Source organism: Crinia signifera, chromosome 7 (genome assembly GCF_055691185.1).
Source record: "Crinia signifera chromosome 7, ASM5569118v1, whole genome shotgun sequence".
NCBI lineage: Eukaryota > Metazoa > Chordata > Amphibia > Anura > Myobatrachidae > Crinia > Crinia signifera.
The window spans coordinates 43,306,309-43,327,717 of NC_139223.1; the positions used below are offsets into that span (position 1 = coordinate 43,306,309).

Below are 21,409 nucleotides of genomic sequence, written 5' to 3' on the forward strand. Positions count from 1 at the left end.
CACACACATCATTTCTCATTGTGGCTCATGCCTACAGTTTATGGCCCTGCATTTCCTCTCCTGAGGTTTATTGGTTGCTTAGACTGGGGCTCTGTCCATCAGGCAGCCTAATGAATGAAGGACATGCTGACGATTTATATAATTTGGGTGAATTGTGGGTTTCTTGAAGACCTTTCCAAGCCCCCTCCTCGCATGGAATAAGTGTGCTGCGCATAACTTAAGTGACAAGTGGTCTTCTCTTTGTACAGCACAACAGAACCTTGTGGAGCCTTTATAGAAAAATATATAGACTGGTAACTCTTAGCACACTCTGCTCTTATCCACACGTTGCGCTCAGGAATCCATCAAGCGCAAAACTTTCCAGGAAACAAGAAACTGAGGCAAAGCCGTTTACACATGCGCAACTGCTGGGGGAAAAGGCAGCACCCTCTATCTGCAAACACATTAACCCACTGCGATCCCATACAGCGCCGCTACAGCAAAAGTCTCCTTTTCTTTTGGGCACACCTTATTTATTTACAGTTTCTTATATAGCGCAGCAGATTCCGTTGCGCTTTACAATTGTAGACCGCGATAAAACAAACTGGGTAACGGACATGGAGGCAGGATAGAATGTTTTATGTTTGACACAACGTTTAAGCACCTCGTTCCGCCTAGTGTCCAGTCTCAACTATCAGATTATAGAGTAAAGGTGCGTACACACTAGGAGATCATTTTAAACAATATGCATGATAACGATATTATCGTGAACATTGTCTAGTGTGTATGTACTATATCATTAACGATGCACGCCTCCGTGGGTTATGATATTGTTCAGTGGGTATGCCCTATATCGTTCATTGGCGGTGCCACGAAAACCAGTTATGTGAAACCTCAAATATCTGTGCACAATCCAAATAATTGTAAAAATATAATTTTATAATATAATTGGATAACAACTGAATGTTAAGTAACCGTAAATGGGGAGAAAAAAAAGCAACATATCCAATTATCCAATTATCTGATTAGCACTAATTGGAAGTTCTGATAACGAGTTTAATCAACATTCTACTGTAATAATCCAAATGCATTGTAAACAAGCTGAACCTCACCCTTCGTTCCAGAGATGAACAAGCCCCCGAAGCATTCATTGTCTTTACTGCAACAGTCATTTTGCTGTTCTTCTACTGAGCGCTTGGCTTTTCCTGCCTCTCCTGTGCTTTTCAGCCATGTATTTATATTTACAAAGATTGACGATTTTAATATATCGTATAGAACTTTCTGCGTGACAGAATTAGATCTGGGTCCGATCAGAGACTGGCTGTTTAAATGCAAGGCTGGAAAGCTAGAAAGCTACAGCAATGTGTACTGGTAAATGTGGCAGGAGGACGTGTAAATCAAGGAGACATTTGGTGACCCCCTTCTCACATTGTCTGATGGACATTTATGGCATGCTTTGGCTAAGGTTATATGGTAGCAGCTACAGACTACTGTAGAGCTGGTTATACAGGTTGAGTATCCCTTATCCCAAATGCTCGGGACCACGAGCCTTCCGGATAAGGGATTTTTCCGGATTTTGGAATAATTTTGTTTAAACCTACTTACTTGTCCCCTGATGGGGCCGATGGTCCCCCGGCGTCCTTGGCAGGCCTCCATCACCGTCTCCGGAATCTCCTGCGGTCCCAGGAGTGCATTGCGTGAGTTCCCAGGAGCGCCGGTGACGTCACGGCGCGCACACACACTCGCACAATGCACTCCTGGGACCGCTGGAGAGGATGCTGAAGGCCTGCCGTGGATGCCAGGGGGACTTAGTAAGTATAAAAAAAAGGCTTAGGGGGCTAAAAAAAAATAAAAATACATTTTTTAATCCAAAAAAAACACGTTTTTTGGAATAATTCAGATAAGGATGCCCGGATATGGGATACTCAACCTGTAGCAGTGGTAACCAAACTTTTTTGAATCCAGGCGCCCTAGGGTATTTGTTTTATTCACGGCCCCTCTAGGCCAAAAGTTTCTTATTGATCAGTAGTCATCTTTAGGTTTAATTATGTAGTGATGGGCCAGATTTGCTTCTGTTTGTCCACAGGTTTCATGATTGGCAGCCACAAGCTGGATTTGCCATTGACAATGATTAGTTTGAATTGGTCCTGGACCACCAATCTGAGGGTCCCAATGCAGCCCAGGGTGCCACGGCAAACCGTTTGGGATCCACTGGGTTATAGTTTTGCCAAGTTGGCTGTTGTGTTGTAATGCATTGTGTATGTAAATAGATGTACAGTACAGACCTTATGGGGAGCTGCGGCTTCAACATCGGTCACTAGACTGGCGGCACAGAAACATTTACACAGTTACAATTGTTTTATAGTTGCTTTGTTTGCTGTGCTTCCGAGCTGCAAAACGCAAAAGCCCAAGTGTTGGATTAATCATTGGCTTGAAGTCCCCCATCTACCTTCCCCTTCTGTCCACCCTGGCCTGCGTCACCGCTGCTGTTTACAATATGGGTTTATTTTTACTCTATGATTTAGTGCTGCTGGAATCCGTGTTTTGTTACATGAATGGCCTGCCACTGCAGTTTAAGACCTGTTGCTAGGAGCTTTTTGGGTGTTTTTTTTAGGTATGCATTCAGACTTTCAGGATTGTTCCAGGGAAGTGAAATCTCAGCAACCCCTCCCCCTCACTCCCGCCCCCCCCCCCCTTTTTTATTTCCTGTGCTTTCTGTACTGAGAGAGAGAGGACAGATAGGAAATAAAATCGTTCCCTTCACCTCCCTTCTTTAAGTGCTACGGTTTGTATTCCTGGGACCTCTTCTCTCATAGGTGCTGCCTGAAGCAGTTTATAAAATCTGTTTCTAAGCTTATTGTTTCTATTAACTGAAAGGCCTGGGTTGGCCATGTAAATACATCACTAGTGTCATAACGTCCTGCTCCTAATCTTTAATCGAAGGCTGGATTTAAAATGTCATGACCCTATTTATGACCAGAACTTTGTTTGTGCACACTTCCTCCGAGCACCTTCCTCGGCCATGCTGCCTAAAAATGTTTAGCAAAGTCACTATGAAAAGCAGCTGTGGCCCAGTTCCTACTGGCTGGGCTTTGTATGATGTCTGTCCTTACCACGGTAGTAAGCAACAAAGTATTTTTAACTTTTTACTCTGAATTTGTTTTTGCTTCTCATTTGATGTTGTGCACAAACAATTTGCTTGTGCGGGTTTCCTCCGGGTACTCCGGTTTCCTCCCACAATCCAAACACATACTGGTAGGTGAATTGGCTCCCAACTAAATTAACCCTAGAATGTCTGTGTGCGTGTGGAAGGGACTGTAGATTGTAAGCTTCACTTGGGCAGGGACTGATGTGAATGTTCAAATATTCTCTGTAAAGCGCTGCGGAATATGTGTGCGCTATATAAGAAACTTAATAATAACTTACAATATACAATTATTAGCTGTTCCTGTTGAGCATTTCTTTAATGATCAAAGGTGCCCACACACAAGAACGATTTTTGGGCCGATTTCCGATAAATCGGCCGATATAGCGTCCGATGTTTACCGATAATCGGTCGAAAATCGGCCGATTTCGGTCCGATGCGCGCTCCCGCGGATCTTTAGCTGCATCTTCTGATCTTATGTGCTGCACGAAAGATCAGAAGATTTAACAAAAGATCCATAGGAACGCACACAGGATCTTAAGAAAAATCTTTGGTGAAGATGTGCGCTTGCCTGAAATCTTTTGTCCAGGACAGGCAAAAGATTTCAAGGCTAATTTATGCGCACATCTTACGATCACAGATCTTTCTAGTGTGTGGGCACCTTTAGACTCTTCATTTTTACTTTTGAGCTCTTCTTTTTTTTTTTTTGTCTCCGTAATTTGCACGGAATGCAAATAAGATTAAGGGGAAAGCTGTTTTTCTTTCCACAATATTGTATTTGTTTAAGATTAGTAGGCGTCTCCGTGGCCCAGAAATGTTGGCAACATGAGTCTTTGCCATTTTAAAGCTTGTGCAAAATGATTAGCAGTCAGTTCGGACTTGTTCCAGCGCACACTCCATACTCATTCAGTTATATCTTTGTTATTGGGATCCACTTTAACTGTATGGTAATAGTAACTGAAAATATTTGGCTTGATATTTCGCAAGATAAGTGCGCATGTATTCTTAAGCTTGTATATAATGCAACAGCTTTAATGTGCTTTCAGTGTCTTTCCTGTGACACTCATTTTGAAGGTTTTCTGATTCTTTTTTTTTTTTTTTTTGTTCCTTTCGCTGCAGATCTCAATCACTGTAGTTTAGGATCTCACTATGAAAGTTCACACTGGGGTTCGGTCTCTTCCAACGGTGACTCGGGCACAAGCTGGGATAAAGTGATCGTAGACGGCACCGATAAGGAGGCGTGGCCATCTATCACGGGAAGCAGCCCAGAACTGGCATCAGAATGTATGGATTTTGACTCTACTCTGAGCCCCGGGCTGGAAAAGAGCCACGTAGTGCCATCTGGTAACACCGGAGGGGAAATGGATAACATTAGAAATGGCATTGGGCATAGTTCTCAAAGCAAAGTCTCGGTCGGCAGCAACAGCAATAATGCAGGCAATGGAAGTATTAACGGGCCATGGGGGGTAACTCATGGACCCGTGATAAGCACATGTCAAGATGGCCCTGATAGCAAATCAGACACTAGGCACAACAGAATCAATGCTTGGGGCACTGTTAATACTTCAGTGAATGGAGTTCTAAATCCAAGCACTTTGAACATGAATGGCAACCACGGAACCTGGCCTGTGTTGGACAGTAACGGACAAACCTTTAAAGGGTCTAATAATTCTGGCACAAATGTTCCAAGTAATACAATAGGTCAGGTGTCTAACAATCGGAGTATTAACCCTAAAGCGGGCAACTCAACGTCTGGCTCCTGGGGGAACATTCAGGAGAATGGAGATTCTGAAGTCAACGGTACACGGAAGGCTTCATATAGTGGACAACCTCAAAACCTTAACACTGAAATGACTGGACCAAATAACACTACTAACTTTATGACCTCTAGTTTACCAAACTCTGCTGGTTTAATGCAGACAAATGAACTGCCTAATTCTACAGGGCATGGGGCCTGGAGTGTGAGCATGAATCATTCTCCACTTCACACCTCTTCATTTACAAATGGCACTTCCATTCCTCACATTAGCAATGGTGAGGAAACAAATGGTGGATCATATGGTACTACATGGGGTACCTCCGGCTCAAGTTACTCCGGAGACAAAAGTTCAGTCCCTAAAGGGCAAGCTAATGGCGACACTGTGAATGCGACAATGCAGCCGGGTGTGAATGGACCCAGCAGCTCAAATGTTAAAATCAATGGGAATAAAGGAGGATTATGGGAGTCGGGGACTGTAAACTCCCAAAATATGCATTGGGGAGGTGGAAACGGAGGGACTAATGGTGGAAATCACAGAGGATGGGGAAACCCAGCACAAAGCACTGGCACTAATATATCAAATGGAGATTGGAACAAACATTCTAGTAATCAGCATTCCAATGATGGTGAAAACCCAGAAATTGGCAGAAAAGCATCAAATACCTGGAATTCTGCCGAGGAAGAGAATGCGGGGCAAAATCCAACAGGGTCTAGGGCCAATGAGGCAAGTAATGTATGGGCCAAAAGTACAGGTACAGGGGAAAGCGAGGGTAGTGTAGGCAGCACTGGAAGCCAGAGTGAGCTCAGGCCTGTAGAGAGAAGGAAAATGGACCAACAAACGTTACTCCAAAGTATTGTAAACAGAGGCGACCTGGACCCTCGGGTATTGTGCAACACTGGCTGGGGACAGATTCCAATTAAACAGAACACTGCCTGGGAAAATACAGCTGCTTCAGCTCGGAGCAACAGAGAGACTGACAATGGAACAGATGCTTGGGGAGGCTCTGCGTCAAAGACTTCAAACTCAGGAGGATGGGTGGAGAAACCCAACCCTAAAAGCAACGATACCTCATCAGTATCTGGGTGGGGAGATCCAAAGCCTGCTACAGGGTGGGGTGATGCCAAAGGCTCAGTAAGCCAAGGGGATTGGGGGGATCAATTTGCTGCTACTTCTGGAACGGTCAAGAGCAATCAAACATGGGGGAATGTTAAAGAGGAAAAATCCACTTGGAACGATGCACAAAAGGTCAAACAAGGGTGGGCGGGCCACAGTAATGAGGGTTGGGGAGAAAATTCAAAGAGTAATCATTGGGGTGCAACAAAGTCAAGTTCTGGCAGTGACAGTGACAAGTCTGGGTGGGGTGATCCAAAATCTGGCTGGGTTGAACCGCCTAAAGCAAACACAAGCCAAGGATGGGTAGAGCCAGTCAAGTCAAACCAACGAGGAGGAGAAGCCCCCAAATGCGGCCCAGCTCAAATGGAGAGTGAACATGTACAATCAAATAATTCATCAGAATGGGGCAAGAAAGCAGAGACTGGTTCGTGGGGAGCACAACCAGCCACCAACAAACCATCTGGTTGGTTAGGTGGACCACAGCCAACACCATTAAAAGAAGAGGATCCAACCGGTTGGGAGGAACCTTCTCCAGAGTCCATTAGGCGCAAAATGGAAATAGATGATGGAACTGCAGTTTGGGGCGATCCAGTTCAATACAGATACAAAAATGTGAACATGTGGGATAAAAACACATCTAATACAGCCACCAGTGGGGCAGAACATCAAACACAAGTGCAACATCAACCACAAGTGCAACATCAACCACCACCCCAAAGTGCTGTGCCAAACAAAGAGAACAATAGTGGCTCTGGTAAGTACCTGTTGTTTTTCGCTAGCACTGAGATTCTCTGATTAAACTTCTGGAGATGTAGAAGAGTTTAGCTCAAATAAAAGATTTGCCAATCTTTATAATTGTTTTTTATATTATTTACTAGGTATTAGACTAGTGATACTAACAGCCACACTACCAGTTGATAAGAAAATGGTCCTGACATCTCCCCAACAGGCAACGTCTGGCGTTGAGTTCGGGAAGCCAAATGCTCTTCCATGTGTTTGTGTTTTACAGATTAATTTGTAAAATAATGGTTCTGGTTGATGGATCTACAATGTCTAGCTACAGTCAATAGGTCTACCCCAAAAGGTAGCCAGGGGTCAGAAGTTTTATATCCAATAGATGGACAGGGTCACAAGTGACATGGAAAAGGTTGACACTTGAAACTGTCATTATTCTGTTACTCGGATGGAGTTATAAACTCCTCCCTGAGGAAAAAAATCCTGGCGCTCAATCAATAGTGGTAGTTTAGTTAGCTGAAAAAATGTGTGAGAATTTCCAATTAGCTGCAGCCGGTATCAAATGAGATCACCCGAGCTCGTTACAAAAGGACAAGAATTACAAAGAATTGATACTAAGCGCTGCCAATTGAAATGAGTTGTATCTGCTAAATGAATAAAGTTGCGGACACACTGCTTAAATTTATAACAGTTTTTATAAAGGTAAAAAAAAGGGGGGGAAACAATTAAACAGACACATACATATATGAGTAACAATTAATATCAATACATTGTGATAGGATTGTATTATTGAGCCGGCAGCACTTCCACGGCAGGTGACGGTAGGTAGCGTGGTCCAACTTGGTCAAACGAACAGGAGACCTCACACTGAGCTTTTGCTGACGTCAACGCGTTTCGTAACCACTCGTATGCTGGAAACTTTTTCAAGACGTCTTAAAAAAGTTTCCAGCATACGAGTGGTTACGAAACGAGTTGACGTCAGCAAAAGCTCAGTGTGAGGTCTCCTGTTCGTTTGACCAAGTTGGACCACGCTACACGCTATCTACCGTCACCTGCCGTGGAAGTGCTGCCGGCTCATCAGGCCCCTCAGCACGGACACCACGCATCATTTATCTACATTGTTCCCTGCACTGGAAGCGCCGTCGGTACACAAAGCCGTTCAAAGCAGACACCGTGCACCGCCCGTCCGCACTATTCCCCTGCATTGGAAGTGCTGCCGGCTTATCACTCCCGCCAGCACGGGCACCGTGCATCGCCTACATTGCTATCACGGGCTAACTTCAGAACTGGCGCAGCTACGACCAAGTACCTTGTTTCTAACATCACAAGCCGCCCTGGCTGCTTAATAACCGGCGCTCCATTCGGACTGGACACTACATTCATTAGGTGAGCATACCACCACCAATTACCATCTTTTTTTTGCTCCCTAAAATACGTCATCTGGACATTATAATTAATGCGTGCTTGGTCCCTAATTGCCTCCATAAGCTACTTGCGTGTCCATTACACGCTAAAAGGACTGGCTTGTTCCCAATACCAGTGGCTAAATATCTACCTATCTATACAAACCGTGCATTAACACGGACGGCTTATTATTAGAAATACACTAGCAGAATTCATATTACTATGCAAACTACTGGAGACCTCTCACTTAGGATTGTTACTATTAGATTTTTAATCTTATCACAATGTATTGATATTAATTGTTACTCATATATGTATGTGACTGTTTAATTGTTTCCCCCCCTTTTTTGGTACTTGTGAGTTATCTGGGCTGCCGATTTTTTGATTGTATGCCTTAAGTTAAGGCATACAATCAGATGCGATATCGCATCGCATCGCATGCGATCATCGGATGCGATGACCCGATTTTTCCATAGGAATCAATGTTAAAATGGACTGAGTCCATTTTAACATGGAATTCAATGGGAAAAAGGGGTCCTTTTCATACCGCTACTATCCAAGTGGGCATGGAGTTGGATATAAACCTGTGGCGAGCGTACTGAGCCCGAAGCGTGGCGAGCGAATCGAGCCCCGCGAGGGGACGGTATTCTGTGTCCCCTCGCGGGGCTCGCTACGCTCGCCACGCTTCGGGCTCGGTGGCTCGCTACGCTCGCCACAGGTTTATATCCAACTCCATGCCCACTTGGATAGTAGGGGTATGAAAAGGACCCCTTTTTCCCATTGAATTCCATGTTAAAATGGACTCCGTCCATTTTAACATTGATTCCTATGGAAAAATCGGGTCATCGCATCGCATCCGATGGTCGCATGCGATGCGATGTGCCCGATCCGACCCGATTTAGAAATCGGCAGCCCGGATAACTTACAAGTACCCCTTTTTTTACCTTTATAAAAACGGTTATAAATTTAAGCAGTGTGTCCGCAACTTTATTCACTCAGCAGATACAACTCCTTTCAATTGGCAGCGCTTAGTATCAATTCTTTGTAATACTTGAAACTGTCATCATGAGTTTTTTTTCTTGATCTTCATGGCTTTTTCTACACCAACATGTTGGCTTGGGGTGTGTCTACACATTGGGTTTTAGCAGGATGCAGTCGAACAGGATCCTGTTAAGCAGGATACAGTTTCTTGTGTCTACACATCGGTTGGAGCAGGCTTGTGTATCCTCTTGAGTTAGCATCCTGCTAAACCATTCCTGTTCTACTGCATCCTGCTAAAACGCAATGTGTAGGCGCAGCCATAGATTTCATTGTGCAGGCTCCTTCTTACCAAACAGATCCCATTTTAAAGGGGACCTCTCAAAACACAATGTGTAGACACAGCCTTAGAGAGCGAATATCATTTACAGAACGTAGTGCGGCACCAAGCCCAAAGCCTGGCGAGTGAAGCGTTACACTAATTGGTGGTCCATATCGGCAGTTCAACAAATTTGAAAACTCATGTCAGCCTTTGTGACAGCCTTTCCCATGTCGACCTTTTTGAACCTGTTGACCTATTGATTGTCTATCTATCAATCCCTTATCTCTGGGCAATACCTGACTTCCTTAATTCAAAGAAAATGAAGATGGTGCCAATATTTGTGTAAGGAGCAGTCCATAAAAGGGCTGATGTTATCAGCAATGCTTTGAGCCCTTTCTTTTGCAGAAGTCCTTTGCCATAACAGATGCAACAAAACATAAATAGGTTTTTATAGCTTTAGAAGTCCTTTGCCATAATTGCTGCCTTTTTAAGAATTGTTTTCTTTCTCTTTATAGGTTGGGCTGAGACCTGGTCAGAAACGCCAGCTCCAAATGTGGATAATGGTACCTCTGCTTGGGGTAAACCCATGGAAACCGGTGGGGGCTGGGGGGAGCATCATTCAGAGGTAGCGTCGTCTGGTTGGAACCAGACTCCCGTTGGTCACCAGCCTTCAAACAAACCCGGTATGTAGTCAATATATTATACATTCTCTTCGCACCACCCTCTTCACAGCATAGCTGCCGCCACCTTCCCCCCCTCCCACTTCAATCTAGAAACGTACCTTACCAATGCATCTTGAATTTTAATGCACTCTGAGGTCTCTTCGGTACTGGACAAATGTTTTACTGTTCTATATGTTATTTGTGCCAAACCAGGGCCCAAATCTATGCAAGACGGTGGCTGGTGTGGAGATGAAATGACTGGGACTGGGGGCCGCGTCGGTGCGTGGGATGAAGACGATGTAGAAATAGGAATGTGGAATGGAAGTTCATCGCAGGACTCCAACTGGCCTCCATACATGAAGAAAATGCCTCCAAAGGTTAGCCAAAAAAAATGACCCTTATGACCATCGGTTGTTTCGTCCGTACTTTCTTATGTAGAGTTTAGGTAATTTTGTTCGTAATTATTATTTTTTTTTCCCCCCTTTCTTCAGGGAAATCTAAAAAATGTGAATAAACAGGAGGAGAGCAGCTGGATGAACCCATTTGTAAAGCAGTTTAATAACATGGCGTTTTCCGTGAGTTCTCCACACATTCACTTTCTTTCTCTCCTGTTTGCTTGCTATTGGTATTCATCTTTGTCCTAACTTTTTTTTTTCAGAGAGAGTCACAAGATGATGCATTGCAGAGCAATAAAATGGATCTTCCTGGAGGTACGTATAAGTCTGCTGAGATGGCTGGCTATTTTATTGGCGTTTATTGCTAGCAGAGGGAAGAGATCCAATCGCTCATACATGCTTAACCTATACTACATACAGCTTTCCATCTATACATACCGCTAAGCGCTGGCACACCACGTCAGCCCTGCTGCATATTGCAGATCTATCGGTACATATGCCTGTGTGTACGGGTGGCCAACCAGGTACGGTAACTGCCGGTACCACCGACCGTGACCTCACTACTGGGTGGACAGATGTCCAATTGCGATGTCTGGCCACAAATGTTGAGCGGGAGATTAGAAAATGCTTATGCTTACCAAATCGATGTGCAGGACGGGCATGTAACAGATAATGGGTCAGCATAAACCCTATGTATAACTGTTATAACTATGTATAACTGGCATGTGAATTTTTTCCATTTGTACCGTTTCCAGGTCAATACTGTTATTATCCTAATTGCTGATTGGCTATAATCCCAGTATGCAAATGATGCATATAAATGTTTCAGTGCCGTATTCATAGCACAATATAAAGTTTTTTAATTAAACTCTGCTTCATAATGCCATCTTCCTTGGACCTATATACTTTGTGTACCTCCTTGCATGGTCCCTGCACAGTGTGTTCTGTCCCCATCAATGCAATATTGTTCCCATGTTCTTTTAGATGTTGTATTATAAAGTGCAAGTACTAAGTGTAATAGTGCCAGATGTATCAGCGTTTCAGAGAGTGATAAACAACAAGCCAATCGGCTCCTACCTGTCATGTGCCAGACTGGGTTTAAAAAAAAATGACAAGTAGGAGCTGATTGGCTGGTTGTTTAGCACTCTCTATATTATAATTTTTTTTAAGCTCCTCTCAACCGTAGACTGTTGTGTGCTGGAAGCGTGTGGCAAAGGAGGCTCTGATTACATCTACGTGCATCAGTGTGTGCGAAAAGATCTCTCTATATCAGTGATTTTCAACCTTTTTACCTTGCGGCACACTGAATAAGATTTTAAAATTGCCAAGGCACACCATGAGATCCCCACAGGGCAAAACACATTGGCCCCCACAGGAAAATACCAAACCTATTGCCCCCCCCCCTATTAAAAGACAATCACATTGGTCCCCACAGGTAACACAGATAAAATACATTGGCCCTTTAAATGAAAAGAAGAGACCAGTAAATAACAGTTGAACTGGTGGTGGCTGTAACCTGGTTTGGGCATCTCTAGATCTGGGGGCACACTTAAGAACAGCTCAAGGCACACTAGTGGGCCACGGCACAGTGGTTGAAAAACACTGCTCTATATCCTTACATATTAAAATGACAGAACAGTGATGTCCGGTACACAGTATGCGGTGGTTATGTCGACTGTCAAAAGGTTGACACAGGCCTTGTGTTTTTTTTTTTTTTTTTAAACAGACTTGTTTATACATAGAGAGATTATAAAACCCCTTTCACATCGCACTTTTAAAACGGTATATTGCCTTTTTTTTTTTTTTTCATTTTAAAACGTTTAAGGCTGCAATGTGAAAGTGCCAAAGCTGATTTACCGGTTAAAGTTAACCGGTATTTCAACACGGTTAAAAAGCAGAGTCCTACACGTTTTAAAGCCGTTTTTTTTGCATTTTGAACAGCTCTATTTCAATGGCTTGAAACGTGTCCCTTGGGGGTTAAACGGGTTGAATGTTTTAATGGTATTAAATGGTTTTTAAAACGGTTTTCACCTGCAATGTGAAAGGTCTAAAGGCTCAGACCCGTTTTAAAGTCCCATTTAAGAATACCGTGTCATTACCCATTTCTGCAATGTGAAAGCAGTATGATTGTGCCGAGCGCAGCATGGTGAGCAGATGCGGTACACTTATGTCAACAAAGACCACAACAGAAACGGGAACAACTATTTTGACCTTTTTCACGTTAACCTTTTTTGTGTCCCATACACCGGATACACATGGATATATAATGTAAATGTGTGTTCTCCTTTATAATGACTAATTGGTTGCATGCATTGAGTGGATTGTAACAATTTAGGTTTCTAGCATTGTTATCACTTAAACTTTAATTGGTTTAATGCATTTACAGGGCTGATGCAGGACAAGCGAATGGATATGGAGAAATCCGGCATTGGGGACTACAGCCGGGTAGTTGGGAAAGGCCCTGGGCCTCGGTACCTTTCCAAAGAGTCTTCCTTGGATCACAATTCTTACTATGATAAGGTCAGTTCTTGCATGTGTTCGGGAGCTGTATAACTGAAATAATGTGTACCACCACCGGGGGGCAGTGCTCCTGTGCATTGGGTGGGGCTGGTTCCATCAGTCGGCTTTTAAAATGAACAGTGTACTATATTATATAGAGGTTGTCCCCTTTCCTTGGTTAATTGGTTATTTTATATAAAGTAGATTTATAAATATAACGTTTTACAGGTTGTTACAATATCCAAGTAATGAACCTTTTGGCTGGGTACAGTTGCAACGAAGACCCATGCAGTAAATAACACACGGCTTCTACTGTGTCCCCTCCCCCTCTCTCCTTCAATCCCATTCAACCTTGTAAGACTGGTAGAGCACTCAGTTGTTCTCTGTCACCCCTGAGGATGTAGGGGGTTATTCTGGTTTATTTGCAAAGGCACAATCACTCTGTAATGGACAAACCATATGCACTGCAGGTGGGGCTGATGTAACATGTGCAGAGGGTTAATTTGGGTGTTTTATTGTTTTTGTGCAGGGTAAATACTGGATGCTTTATTTTTACACTACAATATAGATATCAGTTTGAAGTACAAACCCCACCCAAATCTAACTTGCTCTGCACATGTTACATCTGCCCCACCTGCAGTGGGAAGTGGCCTTACACGGTTTCTGCATCTTTTCAGTGATGGGTACTTACAATGCTGCTTTAGGCATTACATGGGGTAAATGGATGAGGCTTGGAGAAGTGTTATCTATCCCCATAATGCACCGGCCAATCAGCTCCTAACTGTTAATTTACATATTGGAGCTGATTGGCTGGTGCATTATCACCTTTGCATGGTGCCTGGGCACTGGCACAGACTATCCCAAGCTTGCTTCTTAGATGATCTAGCAGCTCTTACAATAGATGTCGCTGTTTACCTTACGAATTGCACTAACCAGCACTGTTTTCTGCTTCTTTCCCTGCTGTCGTCATGGTGATTTCTTCTGCTTTTCCCCCCGGGAACCTGATACCTCCTTTTTGTTTCTGCATCCTTCCCTTCTGATCTGCACACCTATTACCTAACGCACCCCTCATCAGGATGTAGCAGAAGAGGCACACAATCTGCAGTACATTGCCAATCAGAATATGAAGCTTCCCCCTCTTAATAGTGCACTACCTTCTCAGTCATTCACAGGGCAGGCAATGCCTAACGTCGGTTCTGTCAGACAGGTGAGTCTGCGATTACAGGGGAGACACCAGGTTCAGAGGTGATCAGGTGGTTCCTATGAGATATATATATATATATATATATATATATATATATATATATATATATATATATATATATATATATATATATATATATATATATATATATATATATCATATCACACACTTGACTGTAAAACTACACTTTGCTTAACTGCCTATGGCAACATATATAAACAAGAGGCACTAGATACATGGGAGCTTGCCAGGGAAAGTAGTCACTTTAGGCTAATTAGTTTCCTACTTGGGTATCTAATGCAATGGGATTCCCTTCTTTGGGCGTTCCTTTTCTGTGGTGGTTACTGTGTCCTGTGTCACCTAAGTAGAACTAGTGTTTGTGTGTGTTTCTATAGATATATATATTCTGTTTATCTTGTTATAAGACCTACAACCGGATACTATAAAAGAGTCACTTAGGGTAATATTTAATTGTTATATCAAACCCAGTCTCCAATCTACAATAACTGGAGATCATTGGGCAATTTTCAGTTGATCTTGTTTTTTTGTGCATATCGTGCACAATACGGTCCGGTTTCACCCCCAGGAGGATAGCGATCTGAAATGCTGCTGAAAAAGAATTGAATACCACCCTTAGTATCTTTCAATGGTGATCTGTACTAATGGTCATACGTATTAATTGTAGATCTACCATGATTAACACTCCGCCTCATGGCGGATATTTTCATTGTTAGTGAGAATGTCACCAGTATGCGTGTAGGAAACCCACGGGAGCAGTGGTTGCGATAACCACTGCCCCTGTGGGTCACTTCCCTGACAGTTTGGGGGAGTTTTTCTTAATAAGTGAATCTGGTTTTTCCATGTGCATTCCGGAATCGGGCTTAAGCCCCAGACAGATGCTGCGGGAGGGGGATCAGAAGATCGCTCTGCTGCTACTATGTTTCCATAGGCTTAAAACCGTTTAGGTTAACCGATGAGTGAGGTAAACGGAGGTGGCTAAACTCTGAATATATAAATTAGCAGGAATCTGGAGGGCAATACTTCCACTGATCACATAAGGTGCCCATACACGGTGCGATTATCGCACCCTTTATGGGCTGGATCGCATCGCATGCGATTTGCTTGCGATCAGAAGGTAGTACAAAAAGTATGTGCACCTGCAGTAAATCCTTTCTGTACTGTGTGATGCCCGTGGGAGTGCGCATTGCACGGTGAAAACGCACCGTGTATGGGCACCTTTAGGAGTATCAGACTGGTCCTCATGGTGGTCATACTTGGTCATCTGCTCCTTTTGCAGACCAAATCTGTCTGTGTTGCCATTTTCACATCACCCACCCCCGCCCATGTTATATAATGGGACCTACTCAAGAGTCATGTTTACAGGAAAACACCCCTCAAACCATGAGCCAGAGATTTCTGCCCCCAATTAAACCTTAATTCAGAACCATGTCTCTGAGATAACTGGTCGCCTTCCAGAAATGTTCAACCATGGTTCAGGCCTGAGCACTGCTGCTCCAACTGGATGTGGCCATTGCTTTCTGCCTCAGGTAGTGGACAATGTAAATAGATTTAAGAATCTTTGAAAAGCTGCTGCACCCATGATCGGATTTGAGGTGACTGTAGGCAGTTGCCCTATCTGTGTGCTCCTTCGGTAAAGGGCAATAGTGCCTGCAATTTGCCTGTTCACTGAAACATACCATTTGGGATTTTGTTCTTGCCTCTTTAAAGCCAGTTCTCCAATTCTCCAGAAGCTAAGAAACTGCTTATGCCTCTTAGCAGCTTAGTATCAGGCTGCACAGACATGTGGCTGACCAGGCATTACATCCTCCAGCCTCCTACCCTCTTGCAGAGTCCTGGTCAAAACACAGAGTCCTTAAGACCATGTGCAATGACCAGTGAGGAAGCAGGCGCTATGCTCTTTTGCTATTATATCCATCCCAAGGCCTAGCGCACAGCCGACTGCTGTCCTAACCAGACAGCCTCCTTTCCAATCAGCCTGTTCTCAGCCTTTACATAGGCTGCTGTGTTGCTCCACTTTCTCTTGGCATGATTGCATGTCCCAAATGCTTCCCTTGCTGGCTGGCGAGAGGAGGGAGAGGATTTATGTGCCGGTTTATCTGGACAGCAAGATGGCAGCTCAGAAGCTGTCCACACTATTTCTGGAAGATGCCAAACCCATGCAAGTTCTCAATGTGGTATCGGTAAGGATTCTTTTTTTTTTTTTTTTTTTAATAGATAAATGTTTTAGTTCTGCGTATAGTGGTGGCGTAACTTTTTACTTTATAATGAATGAGCACCAAATAGTAGTTGAAATCTAGAATTACATATTTATTTAGAGTAAAGGAAAATATTATCTGTGATTTTAGTCCCTGCCCCTCTGAACGTGTTGGTGTGAAGCACATTACATGGGTTATTTGAACTGGGAATAACCCGCAAATAAATTCTGCAAATGCATCGGCTATATTACAAATATGCCACCCGCTCATTGATTATTTCTGTGCACAGAATGGCAATCCCAACATGTACGGCGTTGGCAACGCAGCACAAGCTCGGGGCGCACAGCATCCTCAAGCACTCAACTCATCTCAGCCTAATCTCCGTGCGCAAGTGCCTCCTAATATTATGCCCCCTCAGGTATGTATGGCGACGGCAGACGCAAGATTGCTTCCTGTAAATATAGTGTGTACTAGAGCTGGTCTTCAACTGCTGCAGAGGAACCTGGTAGGACATGTGCTACGGGCAGGCATCAAAGCATTGTTGGGGAATTGATGTGCAACCATTAGTACTGAATCTAAACAAAATGTGGCCTGATCTCCTCCATTAGGGCTGACCACCCTTGTACATATGCGTATGGCCAGCGCTGATGGTTACCGGTCTCCACTCTGGGTGTATGGCTGCATCATACAGTGCATGATTAGCGTGACCAGGCCAAAGGCCTTTCATATTCAGATTGGGTTTAGTCTCTAGTATCTGAATATAGCCGATCAGATATTGATCTGTGGTGAAAGTCTGCTTGAGCCCGTTAAACTTTGTGATTGATGTACTATACACAGATATAAAATGTCCTACCTGGCTGGTGAGCGTTCTCCGGAGCTCCTGGGCCCTGCCACCGCTGCAGCCTTCGTTCATAATAGGTGGCAGGCTCGGGGCAGCTTGGGAGGACTCGGGTGCCCGAACTCCAGAGTCCCCCCGAGCCGCGCCGAACATCCCCGAGCTTGCTGCTTACTTGTACAACTAATGGTGGCGGGGACAGGGGAGCTCCGGCCGGTGGGTGATCATACATCGGAGAGGTGAGGCTGAGCGATGGGCGTAGAGAGGAGGTGGGGGGAGCCCAGACAGGTGATGCGCCAGTGGTGCACACCTGGAACCTACTGGCGCTCAATTTTTTCTGAGTGGTATGCCTGGAAATTTTCTGGGATAGCCCGCTGTGGCAGCGCAATTTCCGGGCATACCACTGAAGTGGTTAATGTTTGGAAATCATTTTACCAATGAATTTTTTTAACACCACCCATGGTAGTACTTTCCAATATATAACATATACACACATGTATATGGAAAACAAACTCCAAATTCTAATTCTCATTTATCAGTCACCTATTGTGGCAAGACAGAACCCAAGGCTAGATCAAACGTGCCATGGGACTTGGGTTGTGCTGTGTGGTATTGGTAGGCATTTATTCTGTGTGTTCTTCCTCAGGTCCCTCCTTCCTTGATGAAGTATCCGCCTAACAGCACGGGCCTGAATTCACTGTTCGGTCCCCAGCAAGTAGCCATGTTGAGTCAGCTCTCCCAGCTTTCCCAGCTCTCTCAGCTCAATCAAATCTCCCAGCTACAAGTAAGTCACCCAGCTCTGGTAACACTTAGGCATGGCTTATTGATATGAATTATTGGTCTCATACATCCGTTTGAACGTCTCATGGACAGTCATGGAACTTGTTAACTGTGCACCTTCTCGTTGCTGTGAATTTTAATGAATACAATTATGTTTTAAAGCGGTTATTGGCCCAGCAGCAGCAGCAACAACAGCAGCAGCAGCAGCAACAACAGCAGCAGCAGCAGCAGCAACAACAACAGCAGAAAGTGCAGAACCAAAGGGGAGGGATGGCCCCAGGAGGGCGCCAGCAGCAGGAACAGCAGGTATGAGCAAACACACTCCAGCAATTCTTGTGAATCAGACATTACTGCAGATAACTCCTACCTCTAGATCTATCTACTGTCCTAGCTACCAGTGTATTTTATATGTGTATTTTTATTTTTTATGTACAGTATGCACTTTTGTGTCTGTATTGGGACATCTCGGATGTGCAATGCATGCTGCCAGAATATGTCTTATGTATGGCAGCCAAGTGTACCAGGTAGCGTTGAAAGGTGGTAAAATCTAGTTTTGAAGCGATTTGTATCAATCATTTCAGTTCTTGAAATGTGCAACAAAGTACGCCATATTCCTGTTGGTTATTTGTTGGAACTCCAAATAATTCTTTAAAAGGTTTTCTATTTAGATCATGGTCTGTAGCATTCGTTTGAACTTATTAGATAGACTTGCGTTAAAGGCAGTTTGGTCAGTATGCCCGGATTCTTCACCAAAACGCTCTTGTATGAATGTCTGTCTCTGAATTTGGGTCATGACCGAGATGGCTGAGCTGCTTTGTGTGACGTGTCAGCAGAGCGGAGTTCTGCCTACATGTTATCATTGGTTCATGTCTCTACTTCGTTTAAGGCCCGATCGCTTGGAATGCAGCAACAGTCCCGCCAGCTCGATCCCAGTCTTCTGATGAAGCAAGCTGTCAATTCCTCCCAACAAGGGATGCATCATCAACCGCCTATGAAGTCTTACCTAGATAATGTCATGCCTCATTCCACCCCAGAACTTCCGAAAGTTCCTTCACCCATCAATGCTTTCAATGGCTATTCATTAGGTGGGTTATTCTGTTTTCTATGTGCTTGCACTTTTGCATAGATGATGGGCTCACATGTTGCTATTTGCTCCTGTTGTTTTTGCATTGTTTTATTCCGTCTTTTGCCATTTTCCTGATTTTGTAAATGTTGTACTGGGTTTTTTTCTAGGCTTGAACTCAAACTTGAATGTAAATATGGAACTTGGTGGTATGAAGGAACCACAATCCCGTCTGAGGAAATGGACTACAGTTGACAGCATGTCTCCTAACACTTCACTGGACCAGAATTCCAGTAAACATGGTAATGTCAGAATATCTGAAGTGTTAGCCACAGTTTGAGAAATAAGTGGTTAGGATGTGTTTGCGTCCTGCCCACCCTTAGTTGTAAAGTCACCCATTACCAACTGCCTAATAGTTAAAAAAATAAAATCAGAATTAGACTTTTTTTTTTTTTTTACTGAATTAGTTCAAAAGCATCTATTTAATAAGCTATGACATATACACATATCTATCCAACTATCTATATGTGTGTGTGTGTGTGTGTGTGTGTGTGTGTGTGTATAATCTATATTCAATATTTTATAATAGACTTTGAAGAAAAAAAGATTGAAAAAAAAATAAAAACCGTATAAATGAAAAGGAAGAAGACCAGTGTAAAAATATTTTAATGGAGGGTCTTTACAAAGCATTTAATTAAATTAAAATTTGTGAAGACCCTCCCTCAATATTTTTAATCTGGTCTTCTTCCTTTTTATTTATACTGTTTTTGTTTTTTATCTTTTTTTTTTCCTTCAGTCTATTCTAAAATATCAATAATGGTTTACATGTGAATCATAATGGGGGTTTTACCTGCTTTTATGTAATTGTGTGTATTTTGTGTATGTTATCATGTTTGGTACTTTTCTGGACCTCTGCATAGGTCATTGAACTATTGTTATAATTTCTTCAAAAAGAACAGCTTAAACTCACCTAACACAATTTTATAATTAAAAAATAACAACCACATACCTTGCATGTCGATCACCGCCTCTGTGTAGTAGTTGGTTACCACAGTGGCAGGCAGGAACAAAGCTCCACAGTGGTTGGTGTCTAGCAGCTAGTTCAGCTTGTCAAACAAGTATTGGTGGTAGTTTTATAGCAGGTTGCAACGTTCATGTTGCTTTTTGCCAGCAAGCCAAACCAGGACAAACCAAGGCCAGTGACATTGGCACCCTGGTGGCCCGTAATTACCAAATCCTCTATTTTAAAGTCTCAATCCACAGATATTTGTGCAACTTGTGTCTAAACCTAATCTTTAAACAGTCATTCTCTGTCTGTGACCCTGCACAGCGTAGCAATTTAATCTTTGTGATTAATCTCTTTGTTACGATGCTGTTCACCACAGGCAAATGCCCTTTACAATACTCCATGGAGGAGCAAAACATCATTTTTAATGTTATGCTTGTAATAATTATAAAAGTAAATACTGATTTGTTTTGAAATACTTATTTTGTGTAATATCTGGTTCTCCTGTAAACCATGTACTTTTGATCTGAATGGGTAAAATTCCAATTGTTATGGTCGGCTGATCTTGTTACAATCTGGGGATTTTTCTGTTTTGCGCAGGTGCTATTTCAAGTGGCTTTAGGCCCGAAGACTCTCCATTTGGCTCTTATGACTTCATGAACAGCAGTAACTCTCCACCCAGCCCTCCGGGATCTATAGGGGACGGCTGGCCTAGTGCCAAATCGCCAAATGGCTCCAGCAGTGTCAACTGGCCACCAGGTGAGAGCTTCTGTTTTACAGCGTTCTTCAGAATCAGAATCAACTTTATGGGCCATGTATGCTTGCGCACACTAGTTTGGGTCAGCTGGTGTTTGCACAAATTCCTCAACAGGCTAATTAGTGGAAGGGGGAAGTTGCAGGCTCCAAGTAACAAAACAATTCACAATGCAGACTGTTCTTTAAATGAAAAGCATCAGATGTTCAAAATGGGATTCATGTACCTGTAAAATAGGAGATGAGATGGTTTTAGAACTTCTCTCCAGTCAAACTCATGCTTCAGTTGCCATGCTTACGATGCAGGCTAAGAACAGGCAAGCCTTTTGCTATTAGTCTCCCCCCTCCCCCCCAAGTGGATCTTTCAATGTTGTGCAGCAGTGGTTCATTTTTGCTGTATACATTGACAGACGATTAGTTCCGGTCTGTCTGTCAATGTCTCATTCTGTCTAATTTGTTATCCAATGGGTACCGTATTTCATTTTACAGCTTTTTTACACATTTTTTTTAAATTTTTATTGAAATACGAAATATATGGCATTACAAGATAAACCAATAAA

At 43.3% G+C, this 21,409-nt stretch overlaps 1 protein-coding gene across 3 annotated transcripts in view; it reads left to right on the forward strand.

Annotated features, from left to right (window-relative positions):
• Nucleotides 1-21,409, forward strand: part of TNRC6A (trinucleotide repeat containing adaptor 6A) — a 67,086-nt gene that overhangs the window by 34,806 nt on the left and 10,871 nt on the right. For 2 of the 3 annotated variants that reach the window (XM_083152932.1, XM_083152933.1), the window contains 13 exons: nt 4,244-6,751; nt 9,952-10,119; nt 10,312-10,475; nt 10,590-10,673; nt 10,757-10,808; nt 12,880-13,013; nt 14,068-14,199; nt 16,702-16,830; nt 17,894-18,031; nt 18,190-18,333; nt 18,914-19,112; nt 19,261-19,392; nt 20,697-20,855. In XM_083152932.1, coding sequence (XP_083009058.1) covers nt 4,244-6,751; nt 9,952-10,119; nt 10,312-10,475; nt 10,590-10,673; nt 10,757-10,808; nt 12,880-13,013; nt 14,068-14,199; nt 16,702-16,830; nt 17,894-18,031; nt 18,190-18,333; nt 18,914-19,112; nt 19,261-19,392; nt 20,697-20,855 — 4,143 coding nt within the window. The remainder of the gene's footprint in view (nt 1-4,243; nt 6,752-9,951; nt 10,120-10,311; nt 10,476-10,589; nt 10,674-10,756; nt 10,809-12,879; nt 13,014-14,067; nt 14,200-16,701; nt 16,831-17,893; nt 18,032-18,189; nt 18,334-18,913; nt 19,113-19,260; nt 19,393-20,696; nt 20,856-21,409) is intronic. The other variant, XM_083152934.1, reaches the window with a different exon arrangement.